At 32.8% G+C, this 15,325-nt stretch overlaps 1 protein-coding gene across 1 annotated transcript; it reads right to left on the reverse strand.

Moving 5' to 3' along the window:
• Positions 1 to 7,437: 7,437 nt before the first annotated feature.
• On the reverse strand, positions 7,438 to 11,309 carry LOC115992610 (beta-fructofuranosidase, insoluble isoenzyme CWINV1-like). The gene is made up of 7 exons (XM_031116832.1): positions 11,100 to 11,309; positions 10,923 to 10,931; positions 9,807 to 10,669; positions 9,531 to 9,689; positions 8,842 to 9,080; positions 8,667 to 8,757; positions 7,438 to 7,821 (listed from the first exon to the last, which is right to left on the reverse strand). Exons 1-7 carry the CDS (start codon positions 11,281 to 11,283, stop codon positions 7,642 to 7,644), a joined length of 1,725 nt encoding a protein of 574 aa, XP_030972692.1. The 5' UTR covers positions 11,284 to 11,309; the 3' UTR covers positions 7,438 to 7,641.
• Positions 11,310 to 15,325: the final 4,016 nt, after the last annotated feature.

Genomic DNA, 15,325 nt, shown 5'->3' on the forward strand with positions numbered 1-15,325 from the left:
TCAATTTGTGACTAACCCTTTACACAGATCCTAGTACATGACTAACTCTAGCAACTTGAATAGATGTTGTTGGCTGTAAAGTTCTTCACTTCATCAACAATGAAGATCAGGAAACACTTGGTTACAAAACCCAATGGCATACAAACGCAGTAGCTTCACATAGAGAAAATAAGTCTCTTGTTCTCTATATCAATGTGTGACGGCTCGTAAAATAAGTCTTATATATATCTAGGGTTGTAAGAAAAGAAACTCTAAACAAATACACAAGACTAGGCCGAATTTCAGATCGGGAAATTTTGAAATCGTAGTTCTTGATAGATTGAGCTGCTGTCGAGCTATCTATCGAGCTTCACATAAAGTCTCGATAGCTGGCATTTTTCGAGCTATTTGTCGAGACTTAATGAATAGCTTTTCTTCATTTGTTTCTTGGACCAATCTTCATGTCTTTAATACTTAACTTGAACAACATGTTTCTTGAAGTACTAAACTTATCTTAGATTTACCCAACTACAAGTAAAGTGCATTTTGTCAAAAGATTAGTCAATTACAATAAAATATAACCCTAGCAGAAATTGTAAGGACAGAATTTGGCTCCCAGGCGCAAAAGACGAATGGACTTAGACCCAAAAAGCCCAAAACAATGAATTTATAGAGAGTGAGTTAGAAAACTGGGCTAAAACAAGTTGGACGACAAATAAAGTGGGTTCAAATGATAAGAACAAAAAGATAGGACTGATTTAACCGAAAGAAAATCGTCCTCGGTACAGTCCAAGGAGATCAGTTCTTATATACTTCTACTTCTACTAGGTTTGATTACAAATTTGGTTTCTGATTGCTATAGTGTTTCTCTCTTGATTTCTCGATCCCCCATTCTTCAGGGGTCTCTCATATTATATATCTCTCTTTTAATGATCTTGGCCCTCCATTTGTTGATCATCCAGACCATTACTTGAGTGCTTGTCCTATCGGACACCCCCTCTGACCCTCTGTGAGTGGGGGTAGCCAAGGTAGCACTGTTTAGGGGTCTTCTTCACATAAATGTGGTTAGAAAGTTAGTTACAGATCATTCAATGCGGTGGCAATAGTTTTCCTTAGATATTTTTTAGCTCCCATTCTTCCAGTACGTTTGTAGTGCATGTCTTTATCAATAGAACCTCCTAGAACGTCGCCTTGGATGACAGGAGGCACATCTTGATCTTCGTTGCGTTTAGTCAAGGGGATATTCCTCCTCGGACAACCTCTCCCATCCATTATGGTCATAGTTTGCTCATGAGGTTCGAAGCATTATGTCTCTCTTACTATTGATCTATTTTTGGACCATTGTGCTACCTCAAACAAGACCTAAGGCCCAATGTATATTTGGGCCTGCGTCCCCACAGAAATAATTTTTCCTTACTTGTCAATCGAGAAAAAAGTCAAGAATTCCCATAATTGACCAGTAATTCTTAAAAAATCTTCAAATTTTATGCATGCCAATCAATTCTTTGACAGGCCAAAAATGTATTGACCCATTGTGATTAAATTAATTGATTAATTGGCCAAGTTTATTAATTAATCAAATTAACATGCAAAGCGCGTGGTAGCACAAACAAATCACCAATTAAACTAAGTGCAATGGAAATTAAATTGACACGGTGATTTGTTTATGAATGGGAAAAACCAACACGGCAAAAACCCCATCGGGTGATTTTAAGGTCACCACTCCCGAAATTTCACTATTATCACAATAAGTGGTTACAAGTAAAGGAATCCCAGTACCTTATATCAATCTATAGTTAAACCCATACCTCAATACCAAATTGGACTTGTTCTGTAGTGATAATTTCTCCTTTTGATGCACGGCTCCCAAGTATGTGACTAACTAATTACGCGGATCTTAGTATGCGATTTCAATCACCAACTAGAGAAGATTGTTAGCTGCAAAGTTCTTCAGTTCATCCACATGATGAAGATCAAGAAGATGCTTGGTTACAAAATCCTACGGTGCACAAACACAGCAACTTCTTCAGAAGAGATGAATTATGGCAAAACTTTGTCTTCAGTCATAATTTGCTTGAACAGACTTTTCTCAAAGCTTGTGCAACTTGTGTCCACTTTGACAGCTCTTAAAATAATCCTTTTAAATGTCAAGGGTTAGGAGAAAAGAAGTCCCAAAGACACATTCACGGATTCCAAGAAAACAGATCAGAATTTCTGATTCTTTCTTAAATCTCGACAGATAGGAGGTGTCGAGCAGCTGTCGAGCAGGTGTCGAGCATATGGGCTGAACAGCTTCTTAAACCTCGACACATGCTAGCTGTCGAGCTTTAATGAACTTGCACTTCTCAGCTTGTTTCTTGGATAGACTTGATGACTTCAACATTTGATCTTGAAACACAGTTTCTTGAAGTATTAAAAACTCCTAGATCTACCCAATTACAAGTAAAATGCGTTTTGTCAAAAGATTAACCAATTACATAAAATAGTGACATATGTTCCTAACAAGTGAATCACATATGTCCTAACATTCTTGATTTACCAAAAATCCCAAATTTAAGAGTTCTCTCGTGTTGGTTGTTCTTAAGAAATTTCAAACCTCTTTTTATACTTCAAAATCTTTTGCATCTCTTGATTTATTAAGGAAGCAAATCCCAATGTCAATTGTTATTCTCTTTATGTTTGGATCCAGAGGTACGTAGGTAGTCTTTAACAAAGGTAAGATTGGCGTAGAGTAAAGAGTCCATAATTGGAATATTTTGATCCCTCCTTCAGAACTTCCCTAGCGTATGGTTAAGTTTTTCCAAAACTTTCATTTGACCCATCATATATTGTTTAGGATTCCCTCAGTGTACAGTAAAGAGTTCTTTGAATATTTTGATCCATCCTTTAGAAATTTCCTTGGCATATGATAAAATTGTTCTAAAATTACCCCTCTTGGATTGAACCAATGATCACACAGGAGTTTCGAGATTGTTCTACGTTGTTCAAAGCTAGTCTCCATGCAAACCATCAATTCATACTCGTTTTGTATTTTAGTTTGTGTAACCCACAAACAAAAACGTTTCTCTAACGGTGTTGCACACTATTAAAGTGATGCAAACAAAACCCACAACCTAAGAGCCTCACAAAAATATGTAAACACACAATGAGAAATGCAAAATTCGTTCTCTGTATATTGGGTACCACTCATGGTGTTTATATATACATCACTTCATTAATATTAAGTGGGATAGTGGAGTGGAGTAACTATTCAAGCCATTACTATATAACTCCTAATTGTAACTTATGGGAATGTATATAGAGGGACATGCTCACTTTGAGTGACCTATATTCCTAACACCATCTTTTAGAACTTTTTCCTAGAGTATGGTTAAGTTGTTCTAGAAACATTTTCCTTAGTAGTAAATCTCTATTGATAATCCATCTTTTAGATTTCCCCTTTGTATACAGTTAAGTTGTTCTAGAAGCATTATTCTCAGTATTAAATCCCTAGTGGTAATCCATCTTCTAAAACTTCCTCTTGCATATTGTCAAGTTGTTCTAAAATCAACTTTCGAAATTTCCCTCTTCATACAGCCAATTCCAAGCATGGACAGCGTACCTCCTTCTTTTCACTTTGGTTTAACTTAGGTCACAAAATTCAGGTGTCCTCTTTTACATTAATGCTCTCCTTTCAAGCTCCATATAATGAAGTGCATTCTGTAAGCACCCCATTTCGCAACATTTATTAAACCTCATTTTAAGTGCAAAACAATCATTCCATAAGTGTAAGGAAAAATCATAATCTTGACCATTTGATCTTCCAACACAGCAGTAAAAATAAATTTAGTTCTAACAATATATAGTATACTTAAATTGAACCGTTAGATTAAAGGATATAGTTGTATTAAGTTTTAACAGTCCACCTGCATTTGCACAATTAAGGTGAATCAAGTATGATTATTACTTCATTCTCAAAAAAAAAAAAAAAAAGTATGATTATTACTTCTATAAAAAAAATTTGATTATTACTAATTAATTATGATTGGTTTATTATTAATATAATTAAGTAGGTGTCATAATCTTATTGATTTCCTATAATGTTAATTGTGGAGATGCATACGTACAATAAATTTAAGAGTTTGAATTGTCAATAAGTCCAAAAGTTTTAAACAACTTATTGATTATCTTAATTAATTAATTAATTAGGTGCCATAAATAGAAGAGACTTTTATGTCAAAGACTTTTACCCCTTTATAAATAGAAGAGACCCCCTTCATTTGCAAAGCGCTAAAAAATCTTTAAAAGTTCTTTTGGGAAAGAGCCATAAGGTGACTATTGATCCTTTGCCAGTCATGACATTATACCCCCTCAAAAGTCTCAAAGTTTATAACATCTTTAGTATAAAGTAAAAACTTGACTCAAAGAAGACCTTCAATATGTTTTCACACACCAATCATCCACGAATTGTCATTATTCAACCAAGATTCACAAAAAAACATGAAAAACATCTTGAAGGAGATGATGCCAAAGCTCTAGATATCCAAGCTTTGATCCAAGAGGTGCTGCCCAAACCACCCCAATTAGAACCAGGGGGTGCTAGTGCTCTACCCAAACCATCCTGATCTAATCTAAGGAGGTTCTACCCATCCATACCAATCCTTGATCTAAACCAATGAGTCAAACCACCTCAAAGTGCAGCCCAAGTTCTAAGCTTGAAGGAAAACGTGCTGCACAAAAATCCAAAAACAGAAAAACATTCTAAATCATCCCTAAATCCAACATTGCACGCATGCTTAATTCCAACATGAAAAATACTCATTTCGCTTTACATGACCTGGGTGCAATGAGTTAGATTTTGATAAGGCATCACTTGTTGGTGTGGGCAAGGTTGTCAAAATCGAGAGCCTATGTAAGATCGTGGGAGATAGGTTGGATCGTAGATCGTGGATCAAATCGTGAATCGTAAGATCCTACATTATTTGAGGAAAAAAACAAATTAGTATGTTAAATAATCACATAAATTATACATTCATTCATAAATTTGCATCTATTTGATGTAATTACCATATATCACTACATCAATTTATAAGCATCATTTAAAAAGGCCAAAAACCTCGTGACACTCTATTGGGATGTTATTTTTCATTTGAGTTCAATTGAGCTTTTGGTCAAATTAAAGAAGATTACAAGAAATCAGGATCATTTGGAATCGTTAAAATCATATGATCCTACCGACCCTGAATGATTTCAAAGATCCTTGAAAGATCCAGATCATTTTGGACAGGTGGGATCGTAAAATCGTAGAATCGTAAGATCCAGATTAGGATTTTGACAACCATGGGTGTGGGTGTATGTTTCAAGTACCTTTATTATTATTTATTTTCTAGCCATTGAGAATTTATAAGTAAAATAGCTGTTGGACAGTTATGAGAAAAATAGTCATTGGGCAATAATTGATAATATAGTCGATGGGTTTTTATGGGTTATTAGTAACCAATAACTATATACTATTATTTTCATAAGTAACTTATATAATACTCACCACAACACCTTTTCTCATAAGTCTTTTTACTACTCTATATTTAGATATACACAATTCTATTATCTCTCTCCCACATATTTTTCTACAAGAATAGTTGTTTTTAAGGAAAGATAATAGAATGTTATTCTTAAACCTTTGTGAGTGAAAGTGCGTCCCTTTCGAAGGTCGACGCTATAATCTAATCCTGAGGGGTTGTTTGGTCAAGAGAACTAATTGCCCTAAGTTTTACTTTGGGTGACATGAATCAACCTTAAGGACAACGCCCTTTGCATGATTCTATAGCACTGTAAAATTGTTCCTAAATTTACATATATTTATTTTGTTATTGCTTATTTACATTCTTGCTAATTATTTGAGATATTGTTTGTTGTATCAAACTTATTTATTCATTATTATATTTCCAACATCACAATAATTATTTTCTGGCAATCATATTAGAAATTCATATGGACTTCCAACAAACCTAAATAACTAAAAATGACCATCTTGTAGGAAATAAGAATTTTATAACAGGGCATGGAATTATGCCAAGCTCGTAAATTTGTGATGAAGTTGTATAAGATATTTAACATTCTAGTATTACTCTTATGTATTAGCTTAAGCAGTAGAATGTGTCCAGACTTCATATACTCGAGTTGATGGTGCTGGATCTGGACTGAAAAATGAAAACTTTGGGCTGTTTAGAATTGATGGGCTTCATTGCTCATTACCTAAGAAAGCAATCATTTTCTCCATGTTAACCGGCCCGTCATACTGGGTTCAACTCGTTTTTTACTCAAACCCAGAAAATCCTAAACCTGGACCCACTTGACCCGATTTGACCCACTTACTTTTTCTTTTTGATGAAATCTGACCCACTTGCTTTAGGTGCGGTTTGGATACACAGCACGTTTTTTTCTTCTCTTTTTTTTTTTTTTGGTTGTTGTTTCAGCCGCAGTTGTTGACCAAGTCAACATTGAACAATGCATCCGTGTACTGTTTATGGGTCTCAAAAATTTCACTTTTCAGCAATTTTTTCATTAAAAATGGGTCTTATAGTACTATTCACACATTTAAAAATTATTTTACTACATGTTTTCAATTTTCAGTTTTCAATTTCAACAAAATAAGTTCTATCCAAACAGTCCCTAATCTACGTAATGTCTAAAGAACAGCGTTAATCTATAACTAGCCTCAAAGGCACTACTTTTTTTTTTTTTTTCAATTGAAATAATGCTCAATTTTCTAGCCAAAACAATAAATGCACATGACCAGGTGAATCTTAAATACTTTTTTTTTTTTCTTTTTCCACATACCTTGTATGCAACATAACCTTTCCCAAAACAAATTTAGAGTACGCACAATCACCTCCTCGGCTATTTGTATGATTTTTTTTTTTTTTTTTTTAATTATTGAAATTAAGCTAGTAATTTCCTTACCAAAATGAAGAAAAGTCTGAAATTAAGAGAGGGATTTTAGAGAGAAAAAGTAAAAGTGAAAATATATTAATAAGAAGAATGGTGTTTAAAAAATATTAATTGGTGAGTTCTAGTTAACTCAACTGGTAAAGTCTTTAATAGTTGAATAAGATATCTGAGATTCAATCATTGTTTACACTAAAACCAATTGGTGTTTTAGTCTGATGATAAAGAATTATCATTAAAAGTGGACGTCACAAGTTGAAAATCTCTTTTAAAAAAATGATATTAATTGAATAACCATGTTTTAGACAGGATTGGTATCTAACATCCAACCCAAAATCCAAAATTTTTAAAATCTCTTAATTTAAGGTTTGCCTAATCTATCACTTGTTAAGAGGATAAAGAGATTATATAAAGAGATCCCAACAAGGGGATGTTATATAAAGAGATTAACCCTAATCATAAACTAACTCTAGAGTATAGTATAAAATAGGAGTATTATATTATAGAAACAACGGTTGTACAGCGTACAGGTATATTGAACTTGCACTGATATCATTAACATTAGGAATTTTAAGAATGACATAATAAAGAAAAATTAAGACAATATGCTCATTTATATAAAGTGATACAATATTAAGAGTGGTGCATGTAGCTAAATCTGATTAAGTAATCATTGCTTTCAAATATATATTGTGGGTGATACAGAAATAGCACTCTCAATTTCAGTGTCAACTTTTAACTGATTTGAGCTTTCTTCATGCTCCAAGCACTCATACTTGCGATTTTGACATTCTCAGTTCCATTATTGAAGACGTGCAAGTTGGCTTTTCCATCAATTGCCAATGTAGGGTAAACTCTAGCTGCGATAACAGCCTTTCCTCCTCCACCAAAGCTCTCCACAATTGAATGATCAATCTGTGTTGTAGGATCGACATCAAATGCATTGAGTCAAAAAAAACAATGATGAAATGGGTAAAAGGGCTTAGGAAACCATAAAGTTGGTATGGTACATATGGAATGCTGTTATTGCCTTATTGGTTTGTAAGTTGTAACTGCATGAACATTACTCATGCATGTCAACAATTGTGGGGTCGGGCCCAATATTAATATTGGATGGATTCTTTGCAAAAGACTCCTTTATTAAACTGGCTTAATCCATGTTTTGGGGTCAAAACCTAAGGCCTTCTCTTTTTTCTTATTTCTTTTTTTCCTTTCAGTTGCACGGAAGAGGGACAGAAATGAGAGTTTGAACTAACATTTTCGTTGGAGGGTAATTGTTAGTTTACACACTATATATACAATTTATTTTTTTGAACTTAAATATGTGTATGTTATATATAATAGATAAAATGTGTAATAGACACTACCTTTTGTTAGAAATAATAAGACCTATTAATTGAATTATAAGATTTTTAACAGGTGAATACAGTTTTATTTATTTATAGAAATGAAATGATACGTTTGATTGCAATGACTTGAACCAAGTAAAAGATATAAATATATATATATATATATATATATGTACACACACTATGGGCGAAGCATTGTGTGAATAAGCTTTGGTGGGTAAGACTTTTACTAAAAGGGCCATATCTTGAATTGATTAGTAAAAGCTTTGGTGGGCAAGACTTTTACACACGGTGCAATTCTAACAAGCTTCCCAGGAATGCGACATATGGGAGGATTGATCATTCAGATAGGTTGACTTTCACTTAACATATAGAAAATTGCACATAATTTATAATTTCGTAGCAACTTACCAAGCTTCTAAGTGACAGCTCCTCATGAACGGGGTCCACATCCAGAAAAGCGCCATAACTTGTTTTATCATTTCTATTATTCAAGGAGGACCTGTCAACCAGAAAATTGTGAGTTCAAATCTTTGAAGTTTGGTAAAATGATTATGGCTTGAAAAAGAGAGAGATAGAGGAGCACCTGCTTTGGTCACTGCACATAAGCACCACATATTTATTTTGACCTTTGAATATTCTGTAGAACACTGCTGTGTATTCTTGCAAGCCCTTTGAAGCCAAAACAAGCAGCCCGAATGGTCCAAGACTCCCTTTAACTGACGCACTTTTTTTGCTGCAAAGTACTTGTGGATTGACCCAACTTGGGTCCAGCACTTCGGCTTTCCTCAAGTCACTTACTTTGAATGAAATCACAACATCTGCCTGTAAAAGATAAGAACAGAAAAAAAAAAGAATAATATCTGTTTTAGCATAATGGATAGGACAAGTAACAAATAAGCAATATTCTTAGTGGGTTACAGGTTACTTGCACAGGCTTTTCATGCCTGAAATCTAGTATAACTTTTTGACTTTGGTACCTTAAATTTAAAAAATTGAGATTTTGTAACTTTTTGACTTTGGTACCTTAAATTTAAAAAATTGAGATTTTGGTCTTTGAAATTTTAAAAAGAAATTAATTTGCTGCCTTCATCCATTTTTCTATTTATGTGATTAACAGGATGCTGAGACACTCATTTTTTAGAAATATAATAAAACCAAATGCACATTTAAGGGACTAAATTAAATTGAACCAACCCTATATTCAAGGGAATGAAATCAAATTGACCCCATAGACAAAATATAATTTACCCACAAAAAAAAAAAAAAAAAAACCTGTGCTGCTGTGACACCAGAAACTTCAAGTGATAATCCTCCCTTAAGGACTTGCTGAGGCAAGTGCACTTGATGGCCACGCAGCTTTTCAATTTCTGCTATGGGCCATTGCACTAATTGTTTTCTGGATTTATCCAGCCAAATAGTCCTTGGAATTGCCTGCAAAAGGTGCCAAAAAAAAAAAACCCTTTTACCAACCATAAACATTACCTTGTAAGTTGGAAGGCTTAGACTTTTACTAGAAATTAATGAAAGCAATAGTTCACAAGTAATTACCTGAATTCCAGCCCATCCCTTCTTTATATCATCCGCGGGAATCGAAGACTCGTTTAGCCAACCCCACAAGATTCTTCTATTTTTTAAACTATCAAAGAAAGTTTTTGAAGCATAAAATTTCCCATAATCATACCTCAAGCCCAAATCACTTTCTACGGATCCATTGTCCGGAACATAGATATCCTTGTCAGGGTTATAAGTTCCAATGGTGTAGTATTCATATTTAGTATCATCCAAGCTCACCTTGAGCACATGTTTAACATCAGGACCAAGAGTTGAAGTGTCAACACCAAGTTTGGAATTAATCAAAACTGGGAAAAAATCAGGACACTCCCACATTCCAGTGTCCTTAGCTGAATGAAGTGGGTGTTGGGATTTAATCCAAGTAACGAAATCTTTGCTCCTATATAGAATAGCTAATCCCCTACGGTCCGTTTTGCTGCCAATCAACACTCTCCAAGTCCCATCAAGGCCTAACCAAGCAGTGGTTGGGTCCCTAAATGAGCTTGCATTAATTTGGTTCAGTGAAGAAGGTGCCATTAATGGATTATTTGGTATCTTAACCCATTCAATAAGGTATGGGTCAGAGAGATTTTTGGGCATGGCCAAATTTTGCACTTGTTGGTTCTGGGGGTTGATTCCTGTGTAGAGAATGACTGGTGTGCCCCAGGGCATGATTGTGGTGGAACCTGACCAGCAACCATTGATATCAGACGGCTGAGATGGGTAGATGGCTGGATCATGTGGGGTCCAGTTCACTAAATCCGTTGACGTAGAGTGGGCCCAGACAATGTTGCCCCAAACTGCACCTTTGGGGTTGTATTGGTACATCAAGTGGTAAATTCCCCTATAAACCATCGGTCCTGCATATAGAGTCATAGACATTAATCACATGTAAATATGTCCAAAAAATTTTGAGTATATAATAAAACAAAGGAGGCCTACACTCAAAGCATTTTCCAGAATAACCATACTACAAAACTTTTCATGCAAACACACACGGTTACATTTATTGGTTCTTCAGTATTTATGAAGAGGCCATATTTATTAGTTTCAAGAATAGAGTGACCAATTTTTTTTTTGTGAAGGAAAACCAAGTCAGAGAGAAGAACTAACCATTAGGATCTGCATATCCAGAGACACCCATTTGTCCATTTCACCATCAGAACAAGTTATAAGGAAAAAAACAAAGAACGAAAAAAAAGTTATATTAAGAAATATGGAAGTATAAAAAAAATGAGAGAAAGTTAAGAAAAAGAGAGAGAAAGAAAGTTAGGTGAAAGAAATTAATACCATTGATCCAATTTTTGGGGGGTTGGAAGTGATAAGAAGTTCTATATGGTTGATATTTAGAAGGAGTAGTTGAAGAAACTTGAAGGTTTTGATCAACATGGTGGGAAGCTTCAAGCTCAAGAACACCATGGCTTAGAAAGAGAGAACATAAGAAGAAGAAAAAGCAAGCAGAAGAGATGGCCATGTTGGCTTTGTGGGAATGAGAAGGAAGAAACTACGATGAGTATTTATAGAGAGAGAGAGGTCTGGATATGAGGCTGTAATGTGGAGAGGATAACGTTACATTTTAGATCACGTTAAATGTTTACAAGTCATAAAATTTGAAAGATTCAAATGGCATTAACTTCAGTCAAAATTAAACAACTTTGTTGGGTGACAAAACCCCAGAGAGAGAGAGAGAGAGAGAGAGAGCTAAGACCTTGTATCAATTAAATTAAAACCATTTTCTACCTTAATGTCTAGTCAATTACCGCTTGAGTAACTAGTCACATGCCCTTCTAGCATTTGAGCTGCTTTTCTAGCACACTTCACACTTGTTACAAAAATTGAACTTTTTTTTTTTACAAAGCACAAAAATTTAATTTAAAAAGTAGATTTTTGTAATATAAAGGTACAATATATTATACTTGAAAATTTAAAATGCAGTATTGATTACTGCACATGTATATATTATTCAAAAGATAAAAATATTGCTTAATATGGAATAAAAATAAAGTTTTCATTGTAATTTTGGCTTAAAACTTAATTTATGTTGCATTTATATATGAGAAATGTTAATTGATGTTTTAAGGGCATTTGTTAGTGAACTATTTTAGGAAGGTTTTTATGGGAAAAGAAAAAAACAATTAACGTTTGGAAAACATTTTCTATTTTCGATAAAGAGTAATGTTATATAGTCACAAACTATTTTACAATATTTTTTACAAAATGTTGATGTGGCCAACCTCTTATTAGTTTTCATTTAGGCCCACCATTAATATTAATTTTTTTATTTATCAATAATTACTCATCACATTAACAGTTTGTAAAAATTTTTGTAAAATAGTTTGTAACTCTAGTATTATTCTTTTGGTAAAGAGTAATGTTACAACCATAAACTATTTTACAATATTTTTACAAAATATTGATGTAACCAACCTCTTATTGGTTTTCATCTAGGCCTACCATTAATATTTCTTTTTTATTTACCAATAATTACTCATCATATCAGTAATTTGTAAAAAAATTTATAAAATAGTTTGTAACTCTAGTATTATTCTTTTGGTAAAGAGTAATGTTACAACCATAAACTATTTTACAACATTTTTACAAAATGTTGATGTGGCCAACCTCTTATTGGTTGTCATTTAGGCCTACCATTAATATTAATTTTTCATTAGTTATGTCAAAACATTCTTAAAATAGTTTGTTAGCTATTACACTAAGAATGGCTATTAACATGACCCTTTAAATATTAACTTAATTTTATTCAAAAGATTAAAAATATTGCTTTATAGAAATAAATATTCACATTGTAGTTTTATCTCAAAACTTAAAGTGGCATTTATATAATGGATTAATTTATTTGACAATAAGATAATAACAACATTAATACATTTATATCCTATCATAAATTAACAAGTAATTAAGTGTTGCTTGGATAAGGGTATTGTTAGGTTCTAAATATTTACTCATAAATGTTTAGGTTCTAAATTTGTTGTATGTTGGCTAACTGAGAACAAAAACTTGTCTAGGATTAGATCTTAGGGTCTTTGAAGTGTTATAGAAATTGCTCAAGTTGATACAAGTCAAGATTCAAGAATCTAGAAATTGCAAAAAGAAAATTTCTAAATCTGTCAAGCTTGATCGATTGAACTACGAATCTACAAAATTTTAAATAAGACTCAACAACCCACGAAACATTTAGAGTTTGAGTCCAACACTGCTAGGTATAGAAGGAAAACCTTAATACACATTTTTTTAGTCTTAAGAGTTACTCCTGTGAGATTTGTGAGGTTTTGTACCGTCTAACTCTATCAAGCACCTATCGGAGATCAAATCCATCTTGCTAGTATCGACGGAGTAAAGTTGTAGTCAAGCTTTCAGCTATCAAGTGTACTGAAGATCACGACATGAACAAGTGGTTCATGTGAGAGTAGATCCAGATCAAAAAAGTCTAAGGAGTTCAGAGCCCAATTTGGTAACTACGTTAGATTTATAACAAATTGGTATTCTTGACTTTAAGGGTCTGTTTGGATAGAACTTATTTTACTGAAACTAAAAACTGAAAACTGAAAACACTATAGCAAAATAATTTTAAAATGTGTGAATAGTGCCGTGGGACCCATTTTTAATGAAAAAGTTGATAAAAAATGAAATTTGCGGGTCCATGAATAGTGCACGAATGCACTGTTCACAAAAGACTGGTCAAAAGTTGCGGCTACTGTTCATGTACAATGCATGAATAGTAGCCGCTTGTTGGGGGAAAACGTGTGCCAAAAAAAAAAAAAAAAAAGGGAAAACGCAGGAAACTAAACGCAGCAAAACGCAACGTGTATCCAAACATTGCCTAAATCTCAATTTGATACAGTGGATTATTCTCTTGGGATAGTTCCCCCTAGGTTTTTTATTATTATTTTTTTTATTATTATTATCTTGAAACAAGTTGTTTCATTGGTTTTCTTGGGTCATCACATCTTGTGATACTTACTTTTCCACTGTACATGTTATACGTGATAAATATTTAACTTAGATCTAAATATTTAATCTATGTAACTAATTGGCTAATAAATTAGGTTAAACATATTGTGTTTTTCAGGGGTCTAAAACTTAACGGGTATATATAATTAAGATAGACAACAACGTCTTATTGCATTCCATCTTTTATATAAATGGTAAATAAACTCCTACATCCAAGTAGTATTTTTTTATATGCATGAATTGAAGGAGAGAATTCAGACATAGTTTTTTTTTTTTTTTTTTTTTTAAATTTTATTATTATTATTATTATAAGGAATTCAACATAATTAAGTGCATATACATTATTTAAAATAAGAATAATATGTAAGCTAACTAAGAAAGTATAAGGAGATAACTTTTATGTTACAACTTTCATTGCAATTTTGATGTAATTGACTCTGAGTGATAAAGAAATAATGATGAATGTTCATCATTCATAATCAACCATTTTAGCAAGTTGTATAGAAAATTGTGTAAAAGTGTGTGGTAGTAAAAGAACCTAAACTAACTTGTATAGACTAAAGTAATGTCCACAACTGAGTACATCCAATGAAATTGTTCTACACGCAACTACTTTGGAAATAACCCTATCAAGCATGCATGCTGCAGCTTCAAAGCTTTGTGCTCAACTTTGTAACATTGGAATGCAGCTATGGCTGACTTTCTTTTTCTATGTTACTTTACTATGTACACGTTTTAAGTGATTTCTTTCATATAATACTCAAAAAGTAGTAAGGGATTCACATTAACATATGGTTTAATTGAAAATTTTGACCAAAATAATCAATTAAATAAGAGTCACTTTTTTCTATTTTAGGCATTCCCTTTCGCAATACATCCTATATTTTACTTTTTATTTTGTAAAACATCATATTAGATAATCTAAAATAATTATTTTATGTTTTTTTTTTCACAATAGCCCTTGTGCCTAGGTCAACTCACGCCAGATCAGAATCAGATCAACCTACCCTGAACCCCACACCAACCATTGCAGGCTTTCATCGATTAGCCACTCACGATCAGATTAGCTAGGGTCTGCTTGATATAGTTTGCGGCCAAAGATAATAAATTTAAGTGGAGTCTTTTATATTTAAATATTAATTAAATTTATTTAATGTTTATTAATTAAAACAAGGTTAATTTGATGAATTAATACTATATAACCAAGATTAATTTCATATAAAGAATTAAATATCATAGTTCAAGCATAAAACATAATAAAAATAAGTGAAAAATTATTATTATTATTTTAAATAAATAGGTTTATTTTTTATTTTTTATTTATCTTGGATACTAAATAAAGTTGTAATCTAATTTTCAATTTTATATTTTGGTGTTAAGAGATATACTAGATTAAGTTTCTATTAATCTAGTATTTAGATGGCCATTTTTTTTTTTCATTTATCAAAATATCAATTACCTCCTCAAGAAGTACAATAAGTTGCTTATAAAGAATTGCTAAACTCTAGTTCTAATTAGTTAGGAAACCCTAATTGTCTTATTACAAA

The sequence above is a fragment of the Quercus lobata genome, chromosome 5 (assembly GCF_001633185.2).
Source record: "Quercus lobata isolate SW786 chromosome 5, ValleyOak3.0 Primary Assembly, whole genome shotgun sequence".
Taxonomy (NCBI): domain Eukaryota; kingdom Viridiplantae; phylum Streptophyta; class Magnoliopsida; order Fagales; family Fagaceae; genus Quercus; species Quercus lobata.

Bases quoted from the DNA above. Each gene is read 5' to 3' on its own strand.
- LOC115992610 (XM_031116832.1), bottom strand. From the start codon at position 11,283: ATGGCCATCTCTTCTGCTTGCTTTTTCTTCTTCTTATGTTCTCTCTTT. The intron at 9,690-9,806 runs GTAATTACTTGT...CACCTTTTGCAG, and splicing joins AGGGATGGGCTGGAATTCAG to GCAATTCCAAGGACTATTTG. The intron at 7,822-8,666 runs GTAAGTTGCTAC...CCTACAACACAG, and splicing joins AGCTGTCACTTAGAAGCTTG to ATTGATCATTCAATTGTGGA.